Below are 16,508 nucleotides of genomic sequence, written 5' to 3'. Positions count from 1 at the left end.
AATAGTAGGGTCATAACCTCTTTTAATAAAACGTTTAATGATTTTAGTAAAAACAGCAGAAAAATTACCATGACCCAAAATCTTACGAAGTTTGTAAATCACATCGCCATAAAAACCAGGCTGGCTAATCCCTTGTCGCAGAAGAGTTTTTAAATCACTATTGAATTTGGAAATTAAATCAAAGTTACGATTGTAAAATTTAGTAAAATATTTCCGTAATTTATGATAGCGGTAGCCCTGTTTTAGAAGCTTGCTGGTAATAAAAATTTACCGCTCGTTGAAATCATTTACGTTGCTACAAGCTCTAGCGAATCTAATTAACTGGGAAACATAAACCCCACGAAGTTGACACAACCTAATTCCGATTAAAATCGACATCGAGAAAATGACCAGGCCTTCAATGCAATCATTTTCCTCTTCGCTTTTATAAATGAACTTGTGATAAACATTGTTTTGTTTATAAGAAGTAAAGTAAAGTATTTAAAAATAATAAAATAACCAACATCAACAATAAAAGGGTAATAATTGAAACGATTTCCTTTTTCATTTTCATTTGTATCAGATATCAACCCTACACTGATAGTTAGTTAGACAAGTTGTAATACCATACATTCATGTGTTTAAGACATTCAATTATTTAAATTGCTTGATTTATCGCTTAGGATGGATGTTTTGCTTACAAAATGTTTATTTAAAAATATTAAACAGTAAAACAGTCATAACTGAAGAACACACCGGTAAATTATTATGTCATTCAGGAATCACTGTGCTCTTATCGATATACATAGATCAATTTTGATTATATGTTTTGTTAAAAAAGGCTACTTAATCAATTATAAAGAACCTTATTTCAGTAAATGAACACATTTGCTCATAAGAATCAATGCATTACTGACATAAGGCAAATAAAAATTTAGCAAATTGCGCTTGGCTAAGTTTCCTTAAGAAAAGTTTAGATATAATTAACAAACTTTGAATACTTTAACTGAAAAACAATCACAATTAGTGAAAGTGCTGAAAGAAATATTTAAAAATAAACCAACCAGTACTAAGAAATGAGTTTAAAATTTCTTACTCAAGGAAACAACGGCTAGCCCCTGGCAAGGATTGAACCCATGCGGCAAGCAATCCTTAGATTACTAGTTCGACGAGTTACAACAACAATCTAATGAAAATTCTGGTAGACATTTGCCTTACGATGATATAATGCCCTAAATTTACTCCTTTTATGTTCATTTGATTTTAGTGATATCTAAACAACAATATTTTTTACTTTCATTATAATCTAATTAACCAAGTATACATTTTTGCGAAACACACAAAAACACAACTCTTTTGAGGAAACGAAGGGCAATATAGTCAGAATTCATGATCAGAACTTGGCAAGTTGATGAACTTCACGTCCTAACTGTTATAAATACATGCTTGCTGACTAGGTTCTTCCGATTAATCAAACACATGTACAACATGGCTCAATAATGTATTGAGTTTAAAATTGGTTGCATTACTCAAAAAATGAATATGCGTTTATCCTACAAATAAAGTGGCTATATATAACATTGCAGGACAGATATACAACGCTAATCTTTTTGTGTCGAAATTATTCTTTTCATTCATTAAAGTATTTTACGTGAATCTTACGTTTGCAATGAATGCAGCTTTCAAGGTTGAGGCAACGATTTTTTTTATTATTGTTTACCTTCAGATATCAGTGTTTTTCAAGTTCTTTTCATGATTTCTGTTGTATTTTGTTTTGTTTTATTTGTTTTCTTTTTGTTTTGTAATCTACAAAAATAATCTTAAGATGACATGGCAGTTATGGTCGTACATGGTAATATTTTATCAAGTTATAATCTCAAACGGTGACTACCCAATGTAACACAATATGTTCCTTATGCATTTAAAGTTTGTTTTACCTTTTGTTGATAATCTATTTTAGAGATTATTGTAATACTAATAATTGTATAAATGACATGATGTCTATCAGAGGGAATTTCCCTAATTTAAAACAAGTCGATCTTATTTTTAAAAAAATGGTTTTGCAAGCAGATGAATTATGGACTATAATTCATAACGTGTCGTTTTAATGTACCCATCGCAAACAATTTATTTAAATCCCGACTTAATAAATCAATTTTGTATGTCTGCTGTCGTTATGAGCCTGTCTATCAACGTACGTAGCTCAATAGGGAAAACAATGCATAGATCGTTGGTTGGAACCTCAGGCAAAGTAAAGATTCTCCAAAACAATTGATTTGTATCGTTAATACATTTATTAGCCCTTGCGTGAAAATATTTACATTTGAAGGTTGTCCTTCTGAAAAACATCCAAAACCCTTCCCGCTACATTTGCTAGTATGCGCACACCATTTCAAATCAGGCATATTTTAGTACGTTTTCAATAATTTAATTTTATGTCTGCTGATAAAAAATAGAATCCCCACTGCTTGGTTACCAAAATCGTTGATGAAGAAAATTATTAACAGAGGCTATGCCATAAAAACTATTCAAACGAATTGCAAAAAATGTTCATCTCCCATTTCGATCCAATAACATCTGGATTTGAAAGTTAATGTATGGTAATATTCACATCATTTATTCTTTTCTGAAATTGCAAACAAATAAATTTTTGATGTAAGTCTTCTGATATATAGGAAAGTCATGAATGCCATGCCATAAGGAAGTTCATGATTGAAAGCTCAAGAGTGCTGGTCTTTGCCTTGTCGAGCATTATTATGAATCAAAACGCTAGGCAATTAGTTTTTGCCCACTGAAGAATATTTGCCTATATTATGCGCGTATACAGTTAAACCCAACCGAGGGCTTAATATATGCTTGCTGTATAAAAGGTCATTCCTAACTCTTATTATTCTCCGGAAACCATCTTTCTATTTTTAGTAACAACGCCCTTGAGTTTGATCCAAGGGAGTCCAAAAGCTATACCCAAACGGGGCCTTAATATAAATTGCCTTGATACCAAGTTGATAACAATATTTCATTACTTACTCTAGTTATTGTCCGGAAACCATTTTCTCCATTTATAGTAAGCGTGACTTCGACCATGACCCCGGGGGACAAAAGCAATAACGCAATAACAAGCGGAGTCTTCATCTTAGCTTACTTTACCAAGTTTAATAACAATATCTTATTCCAAACCTTATCTATAGTCCGGAAATCAAGAAATGAACCGACCGACCGACTTTCGGCGTGACAAATGTAGCATCACTCATGAACAGAAACAGTAGAGCGTACTACGCAATTTTCATATACATGTAAGCATAATTGATTCAATGTTTTCTTGGATTTTCCAGTTATATGTAGTATGTTTATTGCTAATGTTTGAATTAAACAAATAGTCTTTGCAATGAAGTCATTTTATCTAAAAGTTCAAAAGTTTGTCAGGTACAAGAAAAAACACTTCAACAACATGATTCAAAATTTTGACTAATTCTAAATTTTAAGATATTCACTGCTATAAAATTGGGGCACAATTGTTTCATTTAAAGCGCTACTGTACCAGTATTATCATAAAATTTCAAATTGTAAAAGATTAGTCCGTCTGCTGCAAACACATATGTAAAATATACTTTACACGTGAAAGGGAGATCATTCGTAAACATATTATTTAAACAGTATCGTAGTTTTAACGTCCCTTTGTCTTGTACTTGTGCTACATTAAAAATATTTGGTTTTGTCTGTTAGAACATATCTATACTCAGCGTTATTACATATTGATAAATGGACATGGAATTCCCTCAAACCCCACTTATAGTTGCGAATAAAATGATGTATTATTTCAATGAATGCAATCATTAAATTTTTCATCTAGAACATAAATCGTAATTCTGCAAAATGCGATTTTTTTTTAAATGTAGAAAGTAGCCGGCTCTGAATTTGTCTGTTCTGTCAAATTCCTCAATGCTGTATATGGGCTAACGTATACAGTAACAGATTTTTTTATACACGATGTTGATTAAAATATTCATAATAGTTTAAAGCATAATTTTGAGCCCTAATCTCTACCACTCCAACATATTTTTAAGGAATTTTAAGAATTAACCCTCTCGTCAGTTTTCTCTTCCACATCATACGTTCATTAATTTAATTAAGACTGCCTGCTTTTAAAGATCATTTTACAGAAATACTTATACAATGGTACCGCATCAAACAATGAGAATTCTTAAATATTATAATATTTATTTCGTTAGGATTTTGTTAATTAAACTTAACAATATTTTATTGAAAATAAATTCATTTACATAATAAATTGCATTAAAATAAATTTTACGGATTGAGTAGGAATCACAAAAAAACTTTTAAAATGCTCTTTTTGTAATCCGTATTTCACACATAATATATAAATTGTAACAAAATATGCATAATACATATTGGAAGTTAAATATAAATATCTTTTTCTATTGTGTGCTTATTTTTTAAGTTAACTCACTATATTAATGATAAATATTCATGTACTAAATCACCATTTGATGTAAGTAAAATGGAACAAGGGCAACATTCTTGCAAAAAACGTCCGTCACAAAAGCTTTTGTTAGGGATGTTGGCATTATATATATGCATATAGACGATATGCTCTGGGCAATATCCAGTCAATATCTGAATATTTTATCATCTCTAGTGACCATGACCCTGCAAATATTAATCTAAATTACACGTGTCATACTTGTAGTCATGATAGTTATCATTTGTCTTACAATCCATCAATTAATGATGACTAAATGGTCCCCATACACAATCTCTCTATGTGACCTTGACTTTGGTAGCAGGGACCTGGATTATGTGCACAATACTTAGCTTCACAATAGTAGTCATGATAATGACCATTTGTGTTTCAATCCCTCAATAAATGTCGACTAAATGGTCCGAACACACATTTTCATCTGCATTTTAACCCCTATGTGTGACCTTGACCTAGGCAACAGGGACCTAAAATATGATAAACAAGATCGACAAGGAAAGGCGGCATTCAATGAACGCAGCCCCCATCCGACCCAGCAAGTTTTGCTTGCGACACTCATCCTACAATGGTGAACATTTGTGCAAGTTACTAGTATACTGAAATCCTTCTATGCATGTAGAAGTTTTGCTCCGTACAAGCGTTTTTCAATGACCTCTAAATGTGACCTCGACCTTTGACCTAGAGACCTGGGGGCCGTTTTATCATCGTGTCGTAGTCTACGACAATTTTTTGTCGGTGTCATACGTCTGCGACAATGTCGTACGACCGTTTTATGAAACGTGTCGCAGACGTTGTGTTTCTGCGACGTCGCAGCCTTTGTCGTAGACAAAATTCACGCGAGACACAGTCTAGCCAGTGCGCGCTTTGACGTCACATATGAAATCAAAGTACTAAAAGTATTGATGTAATTTACATGACTATTATCAAACGGATAAATTTACCTGATTATTATAAAACGGTTAAATATTTTTAATGTCATTCAAAGAACATTTTAGTGAAAAATACAACACTCGATTCACCCCTTAAAATATTATGTCACGCTACCGTTCCACCCTTAACTGAATGCGCAGAAGCGTTTTTTTTACCAGAACGAACACGGGTTTTATAACGTTTAAATAACTATTTTAAAGCATGCAGCTGCTTATGTTGAAGCGGTGAATATAAAATTATTAACCAAAAATGTCAACAAAGTTGAATTTGACTTTTAAACAAAATATTTAATAACTATCACAACTTAATAATAAAAAATTAACATACGCAAAAGATGGAAACGACCGATCAGCCACTTTTGGAAACTAAAAAATCAAAAGCATTTTTAAGAAACGCCAAAAGGTATGTTTATAGTACTTTAATAGTAAATTAAAAGCTAACTGTCAATTTTAAATAGCACCGGACTTTTCAAGTATATCGTGTGGCGATAAATCGGAACCTCGGAGTTAATACGGATTGAAAGTAGTTACACCACGTAAGGAACACGCACATTTTCTCAAACTTTGCTGTTACTCAACTAATTTTAACGAGATAAGGTGCAGAATACCCGTGACTATACAAGCTACCCACAGTATATAAAAAAAAAAAAAAAAAACAACCTGAATTATTATTGTCGGAAGCATTCGAGTATAGCAATTTTTCATAGTATTTTCCGAGAAGTATACGGTACACACTCGAATATAAGAACAAGCGACTAACTGGTCCCTTGTCTTTCTCGTTGTTTGAAACAAAAAATATAATATAGTATAGATATACCATTGCCAATGCATCGAAATAATAAATTGCTGTTTTGATTTTTTTTTTGTTTATTTTGCTTTATTAATTGAAACGGAACACGCTGTTTTGTATTCTGTTCCAATTTGTAATCTTAATGAAATATTTCACTTTAAATTGTCATGTATATTTGTTTGTTAGTGTTTTTTTTTCGGAATGATATTAATTGTTTATAGGTATTTATACATATATTTCATGTAGTATTTTAAATAATCCCCTAATCCCGGCATTGTTAATACAGTTCCGATACTATATTTTTTCAAGTCTTAAAAAGAATTGAAATACATAATTAATATATCATGCAGTTTGTGCAGACTTACATTTTTGTTTTGCCTGTATTTCTAAAGAAAGTAGTGGTGAATGTGAAAGTATTAAAATTGTTATTGGCAAAAATTAACAGAATCAAACGATAGTTCAGGTTAATGATAATGGAAATAGAAATAAAAATAAAAAAAATTAAAAAATATATATAAATAAAAAGCTTTAAAAAATAAAAGCATTTCTATGGCTTTATGGGCCTTTATGAAAGGATTTTTGCGCGTTAGAAACAATTGTAGCTGCTTTTTTAAGAAACGCCAAAATTAGGTTTATAGTACTAGCTATCATGATAAAACTAATGATTTGTACATATAAATTACTTTAATGACACCCAATGTTTCTAGTATGACGTGTGGCGCACATTTTTACCCATTTTACGAGGATTTCAATACACACAAGATTTCTAACAAGTTCTGTTCATTCTCGTTGTTTGAAATAAATATATATAATACATCTTATAGATTTACTATTGCTAAAGAATCGAAATAATGAATTGCTGTTTTGACATATTTTCGTAAAGGTATATTAAGCGCACTGCTTTTTAATTGAAACGTAACACGCTGTTTTTGTTTTGTTACAACTTGTAATTTATATGAAATATTTCACTTTAAAATGTAGCTTTTTTGTTGTTGTTGCGGTTTTTTTCGGAAAGCGAATTTGTTTTTCTCATAGATTAGCCTGGGTTCCAGTCTGTCGATTTTTTATGTGCTTCTTGTCGGCAAATCGACATATGAGCCGCGTCACGACAAAATCAACATAATGCGTTTGCGACCAGCATGGATCCAGACCAGCCTGCGGATCCGCGCAGTCTGATAAGGATGCTTTCAACTCTATAACAAGTATAGATAAACTGATAGCGAACAGCATGAATCCTGATCAGACTGCGCGGATGCGCAGGCTGGTCTGGATCCATGCTGGTCGCAAACCCATTATGTTGGTTTTGTCATGGCTCATATATTGATACTATCAAAACCAGTGATGTTGTGTTATCTATGAGTATCGAGTATGAAATAGCGCGTAAGTTATGAATAACAAAAATATATCAACGCCTGAATCCCAGGCTACGTATATCTCATGTAGTTGTAGTATACTAAATAACTCCCAACCCCGGGACTGCAAATTACGTAGTTACAGTTCGGATTCTAGATTTTTTTTTAAGAATTAAAATGCATAATTAATACACCATGCAAATTGTGCAGACTGAATTATTATATCTTCACTGTATATTGCAGTTTATCATAAAATTTGATAATTTAAACATTGGTGCTTTTCATCCACGGTAACTTTTGGTTAATGTCGCCTTGTCTTTTTGAACTTTTTTTTTATATTCTATTGACTTTTTTTTTTCTTTTTAAAATTGTTCTTCCGGGGTCATGACCACGGTAACTTTCCGGTGTATACCATATGGGTTTTCTTCAAAGAAATATCTAAATTTATGTAAAATTTAGTAAAAATATTATGATTTTTCCAAATGTGAAATAAAAAAGATGTGAGTAAATTTATTTTTATTCTATATTTTTCGAAGAAATCTTCGGAACTCATTATTAACAGAATAGAGTATGACCCTAAGGGCATATTTGCTCCAAATGAACGATATTTTAGACATTTTTATAAGGTATAAGATTTGTATATTCTGTTTCTTTCTATACTTTGAGAGCATGTATAAAGCCCTTATATAAGCGTTTGACATTAAAAGAAAACAAAAACAATTGAAATATGTTTTTTTTTTTATTCTGAAAAAGTTATTTAATAAAAATAATGTGCTGAGCATGTTTACATGTAAACAGTGATCGCCAGTTTTGACGTCACAGAAACGTCGTACGACAGCCCCAACCCTGTCGTAGAGCTGCGACATTTTCTACGACGTCGTAGGCTACGACAAACGTTAATAAAACGGTTTTAACGTTCTGCGACATGTCTGCGACAAAAACTAGTCTACGACGTGTCGTAGAGCGTTGATAAAACGGCCCCCTGGTTTATGCGAGTGACACTGCTTTTTATAATGGTGAACATTTCAATAAAGTTTCATTAGAATCTCTCCATATGTGTAGGAGATATGCTTTGGACAAACTCTTCATTTTATCACCTTTAGTGACCTTGACCTTGCATATATTAACCTAAATTACATGTTTCGCACCAATAGTCATGATAATGACCATTTATGTTCCAATCCCTCAATAAATGATGACTTAATGGTCAAAATACACATTTTCATATTTTAATCTGAACTTTGATCACTATGTGTGACCTTGACCTTGGCAGAAGGGACTTACATTTTGCACGCAACACTCCTGCTTACCATAGTGAACATTTGTGCCAAGTTATATTGAAATCTCTCTAAGCATATAGTTTTGCTCCGGACAATCGTTTTTCAATGACCTCTCCGTGTGACCTTGACCTTTGACCTAGAGACTTGGTTTGTGTGCGCAACACTCTTTCATATAGTAATAAACATTTCTATGGATTTTTCCTTTAAATTCCTCAATGGGTGTAGGAGATATGCTCCGGACAAAATTTGGACGCCGACCACCCGGCCGCCCGCCCGCCAAGGGGAAATTAAAACGACCCGTTCTTTCAAACGGACGTATAAAATTTGTTTGATATTTGTTAAGAACACATTGAAGAATTAATCTAAGAAATTAGAAATTGCTTACTTTAAAGGCACATTACTCCTAAGAAATGGATAGATATTTCGTTTCTAGAAAGGGCAAATTTAAGTTTTTCTTTTAGTAAATTATTTTTGAGCAAGTGAGAAGACAATTTACAATATTCGCAGAGGGCTGCCTACAAATCATTATTGTGAAATTGAGTCCAAATCTATCAAATGGTTAGGAAGAAGTTGTTTATCGAAAGAAATGATGACGATGAACGACGGATATACTGACATCACAAAATCTCGCTTCTGAGTACTTTGTGTCCAGAGGAACTACAATGAGATATTTTCATAACAGTCAGTGGAAGATAAATTTACATTAAATATTTTATGTCTCGGTTACCGTAAGATTGTATTGAATATAAAAATAAAAGTATTTCGATTAAAGAAATATTTTACGAGATTTAGCAATTACACAAGGACAAAAATGACGCGAATTCCATGTTTATCCATTCCAAACTACAATAGTTAAATTATTGCACCCGTATTCATTACAATTGGCTTACTTTGATCGATATTCTTACATTACAAAATGCTTTTGATAGTTCACAACACAGTTATATATAAGAAAATACATACTGTATATCATGGGGCGATTTCATTGCGTATTTACGCAAATACGCAGCTTATCTAGAGTTTGTAATTTAATTCACTAGCACTTTTAACGTATAAAACTATAAACTCTGCAAGAAACGGAACACCACTTCTTTGTGTTAAAGACTAATAAAATTCATTTTCAAAAACGTTCTATGTCTGTCTTACACGAAATTATGTCAAAGCCATTTTTAACGAAAATAAGATGTTTTACATACATACTAATCTAAAAATGTTTCAAACGATAATATTTTCCAATCAAGCACTGAAAAAGTTTCTTTACTTCTGGAAATATTTTCTCGATTAGAATTTTAGAATTAAGATGTAAATGGACACATATCTGTATTTCTGCTGCGTACACGATAGATCTTCTTGATTGGCACATTTTCGGTTTTTCGAAGGTGTTGCTTGTCTTTGAAAAAAATGCTCATATGTAGCACAGTTTTAAATCTGGTCAGAACAACACCACTGATAGTCTTAAAGTGTGTCTCATTTTATGATAAAAACGACTAACAACAGAGATAAAACCGTCAATTTGTATACTTCGTTTCATTTTCGCTACATTTTGATTGCATCACCGTTGTTATATCTCGAAGAAACAAAAAAACCTGGAAAACATGTCCTGTCGTGGCCCTGAAAGTTTGCTTTGCAATGTTCTTGGATACTGTTATTATGTCACCATTGAAATATTGAATTTGAAGTTATTCTAGCCATGTAACTCGCAAATGTCATTTTTATTATTTGTGAAGCTTGAAACTTCAGACAAATTATATAGTTGTGTTGTATTGACCATAATGAAGTCTATAACTTAAAAAAATATTTATTAGAGCCACTTTTAAATCGGTTTTAGTTGTTTTGCAAGTAAGTTAAGACGACGATTTGCTAAACATCTTTCGTCTTTTGCCATTTCAGCACACATTTTCAAACATTTTCCTTTGTCGATTATCCCAACGTTTAAATGATGTTTTTGGTAAGATGTCAGATACATTCTTAATTCGCTTTTTGTGGCGTTCAATTCATTTGCTATCAGCTCTAGGGAACTTTCATCGATGCAAAACTTTTTCCGGTATGCATCAAGTAATTGAGAGTCAAAGTTAAATGTCAAAGACCAACCGTAAAGGAAACCAATGAAACCTTTGAATTTATTCTTGCACGATTCTTGGTCTTTCTTTATTTGTCTTTGAACTTGTTCATGTAGTAAAGCTTTGATGACGCTTGCATTGATGCTCAATAAATATTTAAATTCCTGATCGAAATTACTAAAATCGTACACTTCTCTTTCGGGAGAGCTGACCAAAAACACATTACTAACAAAATCTGGTATTCCCCCAAGGCGAATGTTTTCTGATAAATTATTTCTTATTTTATCTAGGCATTCAGTTTCATTGAATATGTCTGGATACGCCCGTTTAATGTTCGCAATGTCAATGTCAATTTTTGTTCGAACAAAAATAATATTTTTGCGTATGGTACGCAACTCTTTTCCCAACCATATATCATTTTCTTGGAATCGCCCAGCTGTAACAATTATAACCACGTCAAATCTAGGAAAATTCATGTCATTGAAATATTTCTCTTTTGTGAGGCTTTGTGTTTCCATGCCAGGTAGTTCCCAGAGAGCTACCCTTGGATTTTCAGGATAGATGTATTTCATACCTTTTGTTGTTGAGTCACAAACACCAACAGCAGCCGCCCCTTCGTGCGAAGGTTTTTAACTTTCTAAGAGCATTGATGAGACTGGATTTTCCACCACCAGAATTGCCTGTGACAGCAACATTTAATTCCATGTCAGCCCATTTTTCAAAAGAATTCTTGATGTAATTGTTTAGACCATGCAAGACTCCCGCTTTTTCCATCTCTTTCTTCAGGCCATCTTTGTCAAAATATGAACGGCATTTCTATGAAAAAGTGCATACCTTGCGTTAAAAGCGTATTTGAACGTTCTATTTATATACACAAGCGGAATGAAATTATTCAAATAGTAATTTATAATACTTTGGATAATCTTAAGGTTTTATACCAGAATTTTTTAAAGCGGAAGAAATTGGGGTCACCAAAACATTATGCCGAATAATTTATCAATTAAATTGAATAATATTTCAAGTCATTTTAAAGGCAGATAATGATAAATTCAATTCGTCAGACAATCTTATTTTTACCATAAGTATATGTCTTACAATTTTATCCTTGGTCAGAATATAAGATTTTATAGATTTTATAAAATGTCATTAAATATTTCCATCCTATATTTATTTGATATATGAATTTAAAATTCGTTAACAATAGGCTAGTTTTAATAATTGACATAGTTTAAGGTAAGAAAAAAATAATAAACTACAAATTACTCTTTACCAATTATTTGAGATTTCGCAGAAATAAGCAGTTTTTTAAATTTTAAGCTCCATAAATCTACCTCTTAGTATCGCTTCATCATGTTCTTGTTAAGTGTAACGACGGGTTAATTTCGAGCAGTCGATAGTATTGTGAAGTTTAAACTTACGTCATATTTAAGACCTGACAGGAATTTATTTTCAAAACGACCTTGAACTTCATTCGTTTCGTCTTTGTAGGTTCCTGTCATTTCATCTGACAGGGATTTATTTTCAATACGACCTTGAACTTCATTCGTTTCGTCTTTGTGGGCTTCTGTCGTTTCATCTTCTGAATAACACTCGCTGAAGATAAGATAAACATTAAATTATTAAATAATTATATAAGGTACTTAGTTTATTGTCAAAATCTGCAGCCTTTGCGACATATAGCTCCACGATACACTATTTTCTTTAACCGATAAATGCTAAAATAAAAATCTTAAGTCGTAGTTCATGAAGTTTTTTTAGTTGTTTACTTAATATAATCTTTTTAAAGTGGGTGGCCCACATAGGGCATTTAGTATTCTTTTTGTTAACCTTTCGTCTTATGTCTATTTTTCTGTCTGGAATTCAAATCTTATAACACATTGTTTAGAATTTCCGAGTTGTGCTTGTTGTTAAAAGGTGACAGTTTAAGTATTGCTTTGAACGATTGGTCTTCTGGCGACTTACTTATAAAAAAGATTACAATTCACCAAAAGGCACATATCAGTTATTTCTTTTTATATTCAAATTGATACTTTCTTTATGTATATTACATGAAATAATAATGAATATTCACACAAGCATGCATATGAACAAGAAATTCTTATAACATCATTCAAGAAATCTGTCATTGATAAATCTTAATTTGAGACAAATCGTTGTTAAATACACAAAATTATATACCTTGATAGTGATACATTCATTTCGTGTGCCGACTGCAAAGTTTCCCTGAAAGACGTCCCGATTTGTTTCCTTTTCTTGACTAAACTCGCATCTAACGATCTTGACAATAAAAATATAAAAGAAGAAACAATTAGAACGAATGGAGGTTTTGACATGATTAAAAACAAAAGAAAAGGAGTCAACAAATACACTTAGAAGATAAACATGTGAAGTACAATAAATAAAGGCAAATCGGTATCATTTACTTTTGAACACTTTGTGGGTTGTAGTTAACAGCATTACATAAATAATAAGGGAAATTGCCGAGAGTGGGATTAAGTTTATATATAAGTTAAAAAAAACGAAACCACTACCCTTCATTAACTATCGCTTGACTACACACTTAAAATGATATCTAAAGTAAGATTTAAAATTGCAGTTAGGCATTTGTTTCCGTTTATTGTTGATAATGATAGACATTATTTTCACACAACGTTAAACCACATTTTTAGCACTCTTTACAGACATAAATTTTGACGGGTTACATGTGATACAATCATTAATATTATTTAAAAACATTAAATCTGTAACATATACGCTATTGATTGCCGCTTTAAAATTGGTAGTGACTTGATTGTGATCATATTCGACATAACAAATATCATTTTACTATACTTTACCACAAAATTCAATATCTGAAAATTTTGAAAACAAATTAAGTTTATAAATATGTTGAAACTTTTTAAATATGTAGATACTATTTTAATTTGATATAAAAGAAAGTGTAAAATAAATTACGACTCCTTAAGTCATAGCAGCATGTATCGTCAACATCATAATATTTTAGTCAATGAACCCAAATGACCAGAAAACTTGAAAACACAGATATGAAGATGAGCAATGGAAATAGTAGACACTAACATGTTTAAGCATTTTCGTTATTTATCTATTTAAAAAAGAACTACAGTTTTACAAGGAGCTACACTTATGTTGAGACTTGCCAATTGCGTAATCATAAGCTGGGGGCTGTAATGAACCAATGGTTTTTATCATGTTCACACAAGTCGTACGCAGGACATTTACCAATTTATGTATCTTCTTCTGACGAAGGCAAATAATTATCAGAGACATAGATGTATATCTATATTATATAGACACATTCTACTTTCGGTTTGACATGTACTGTTTTGTACCTCTTATTTTATTTCAAAACAATAGTATCTCCTTATTACGGTATGCGGAGATTAGCAATAACTGAAAACAACTTAATGAATAAGTCTTACCCCATCCACAACCACACATTAATACAGTTTACTTTCGATCACGAATGCAAATACTATTCGTTGAAATTTAAAACCAGCACTTTTTCAAATATCAAGGGTAATGTAGTCAAATTTGTCGCATAAATCAAATAAAACCAATTACTGTAAATAGATTTAATTGAGCAATTTTGAAATTATAAGCCAGACAGTATATGACCTATGACTTCCAAGTGACCTTAAATTTGAGAACGTGTGTCTTACACGCAACCATACTTTACCCTTTTTTCGATATATAGGTATCAACGAAATGACACATATTACTCTAGTGTTGAACAATATGTAAAGAAAAATCAACTTAAGTATTACTTAGATTATAACTATATCTGTAAATTATAAGTTAAGAAATCGTTTTCCGTTATATAAAAAATAAACATTGGATATGAAACTCACTTTTCACGCGTTGTCAATGTTGAATCTTCATCTGTTTCCTTTGATTGTTTCACAGTATTTTTCTTAACCTTTTTATTGTGTTTACCGGATGGAATTTGTGCTAAAACCTGTTCGATGGATCGAAAAACAGCAGCAATTATAACAGCAAAGAAAACAAAAACAAAAATCCACCATAAATTCTCCATTACTTCCTTCCTGTTGTAACACGCCACAAAGATAATGACGATCGGCGAAGATAAAACTATATATAAAATTATATTGACAGTATTGATATTACGTGCATGATCACCCGTGGTTTATTATTTACACGGTGAAACAGGTATTTCAATGATAAGTAGATTGTAAAAAAAGATTTAGAGGAATGATTTCATGACTTATATTAAAATACAGTCAACATTGTATAACGAAATTTAATGTATAAAGCACAGTAAAATGAACCTTTTGTACTTTTTGAATGAAAACTATTCAATTTTCTGTATGTACATGTTAATTTTAAATCTTTTATTTCATGCTACTGGTTTTATTTAAAAACAGTGTTTGTCATACCATAAATTTTATAAACATGTTCTATATATTGTATCTGATATTATATCTGCAATTGTTTATGTTAAGTTATCAATATTTGGTTTTATTTTGTTTAAATCTGGACAGACGTGTTAGGGGAAAGGAAATTAGCCAACGATTAAGCATGATCGATAAAAAAATATCTGGCCAAATTACCTAAAAATCAATCGGGTCACGATCAATCCTCACACTGTAGGCTAAAACCTACAATTAGGAGTGGTCGGAAAAGCTTACAGATCCTGTTCGTTGTATTTCAGGTTGATACCACACTAAAAGGGTCTCAACTGAGTTTTTGTGACATGTTTGGACTGAAAATATTTTTCCAGATAAATGTACCATTTGATGTAGGTTTAGACCATTAATCTTTGTGCAAAATTTCAGATCATTTTTCCAGAATAATAATTGAAATTGTAAAATATGACCCAAAGTGAAAGCGTTTATTATTAACGCTTTTCACTCAAAAGAAAAGCATAAAAATACAATTTATTTTAAAGTATATTTCTTAAGTATTTTTGCATATTTTTCTGTTAATGTGCCCCAGCTCATTTATGTAAGAAATTCAAATGCTATGTTTTTAGGCTTTTAAACCTCAGTAGAGTCCCTTTAAGTGAAATTTTATATATGTATATATGCTTCTAAAACAATTTTCAAACATCTAAGAATATGTAAAATATGTACTGCAAACATTTGTCCACACTATATATGTAATCATTTAAATATATGCATTCATTTCTCATTGAATAAATTGTCTTAGACATTATAGAAAATAAATTTCTTATTACCTCTTTTAATTAAAATGAAAATTGAAATTCGGCAATATCTTTACAAATAATGCTTTTTTGGAACTTACAATCCTAATTTGAGCAATATAATTTGGATATAAAACCATAAAATAATTGAGTAACAGGATCTTTAACAGGTCAAGACAATGATGTAATTAACCATTAACCTTAGGTGATTATGTACTTGTCACGGACAATGACGCTATCAAGTAAGCTAAATCATTTTTCGTTTCAGACATGATATGAAAAACAAGGTCAAGGAAGGGAGACATTCAATGAACGCATCCTCCAACAGAGGACTACCGGCAGGGAATCTAGCAGGATAGACCGAATAACCATTGTATGCCCGTTGTGTCTATTTTAGTCATATGTGGCAGCGCGATAACCGAGTAGCGTACGTAGATT

The 16,508-nt window shown here is 31.6% G+C and overlaps 1 protein-coding gene across 1 annotated transcript; it reads right to left on the bottom strand.

The window, feature by feature from the left end:
* Positions 1–8,317: 8,317 nt before the first annotated feature.
* Positions 8,318–14,951, bottom strand: LOC132713603 (uncharacterized). Its single transcript, XM_060696246.1, has 4 exons — positions 14,758–14,951; positions 13,067–13,165; positions 12,307–12,481; positions 8,318–11,704 (listed from the first exon to the last, which is right to left on the bottom strand). The coding sequence occupies exons 1-4, from the start codon at positions 14,940–14,942 to the stop codon at positions 11,477–11,479; spliced, it is 687 nt and encodes a 228-aa protein (XP_060552229.1). The 5' UTR covers positions 14,943–14,951; the 3' UTR covers positions 8,318–11,476.
* Between the last annotated feature and the right edge of the window lie 1,557 nt (positions 14,952–16,508).

This window comes from Ruditapes philippinarum, unplaced genomic scaffold, assembly GCF_026571515.1.
Source record: "Ruditapes philippinarum isolate M1 unplaced genomic scaffold, ASM2657151v2 ctg3232_1_1_1_1, whole genome shotgun sequence".
Classification (NCBI taxonomy): domain Eukaryota; kingdom Metazoa; phylum Mollusca; class Bivalvia; order Venerida; family Veneridae; genus Ruditapes; species Ruditapes philippinarum.
Note: the sequence above shows the minus strand (reverse complement) of the source record. Positions and strands in the feature narration are given on the sequence as shown.

Bases quoted from the DNA above. Each gene is read 5' to 3' on its own strand.
- LOC132713603 (XM_060696246.1), bottom strand. From the start codon at position 14,942: ATGGAGAATTTATGGTGGATTTTTGTTTTTGTTTTCTTTGCTGTTATA. The intron at 12,482-13,066 runs GTATATAATTTT...TCTTATCTTCAG, and splicing joins ATGAATGTATCACTATCAAG to CGAGTGTTATTCAGAAGATG. The intron at 11,705-12,306 runs GTAAGTTTAAAC...ACTTTTTCATAG, and splicing joins TGTCAGGTCTTAAATATGAC to AAATGCCGTTCATATTTTGA.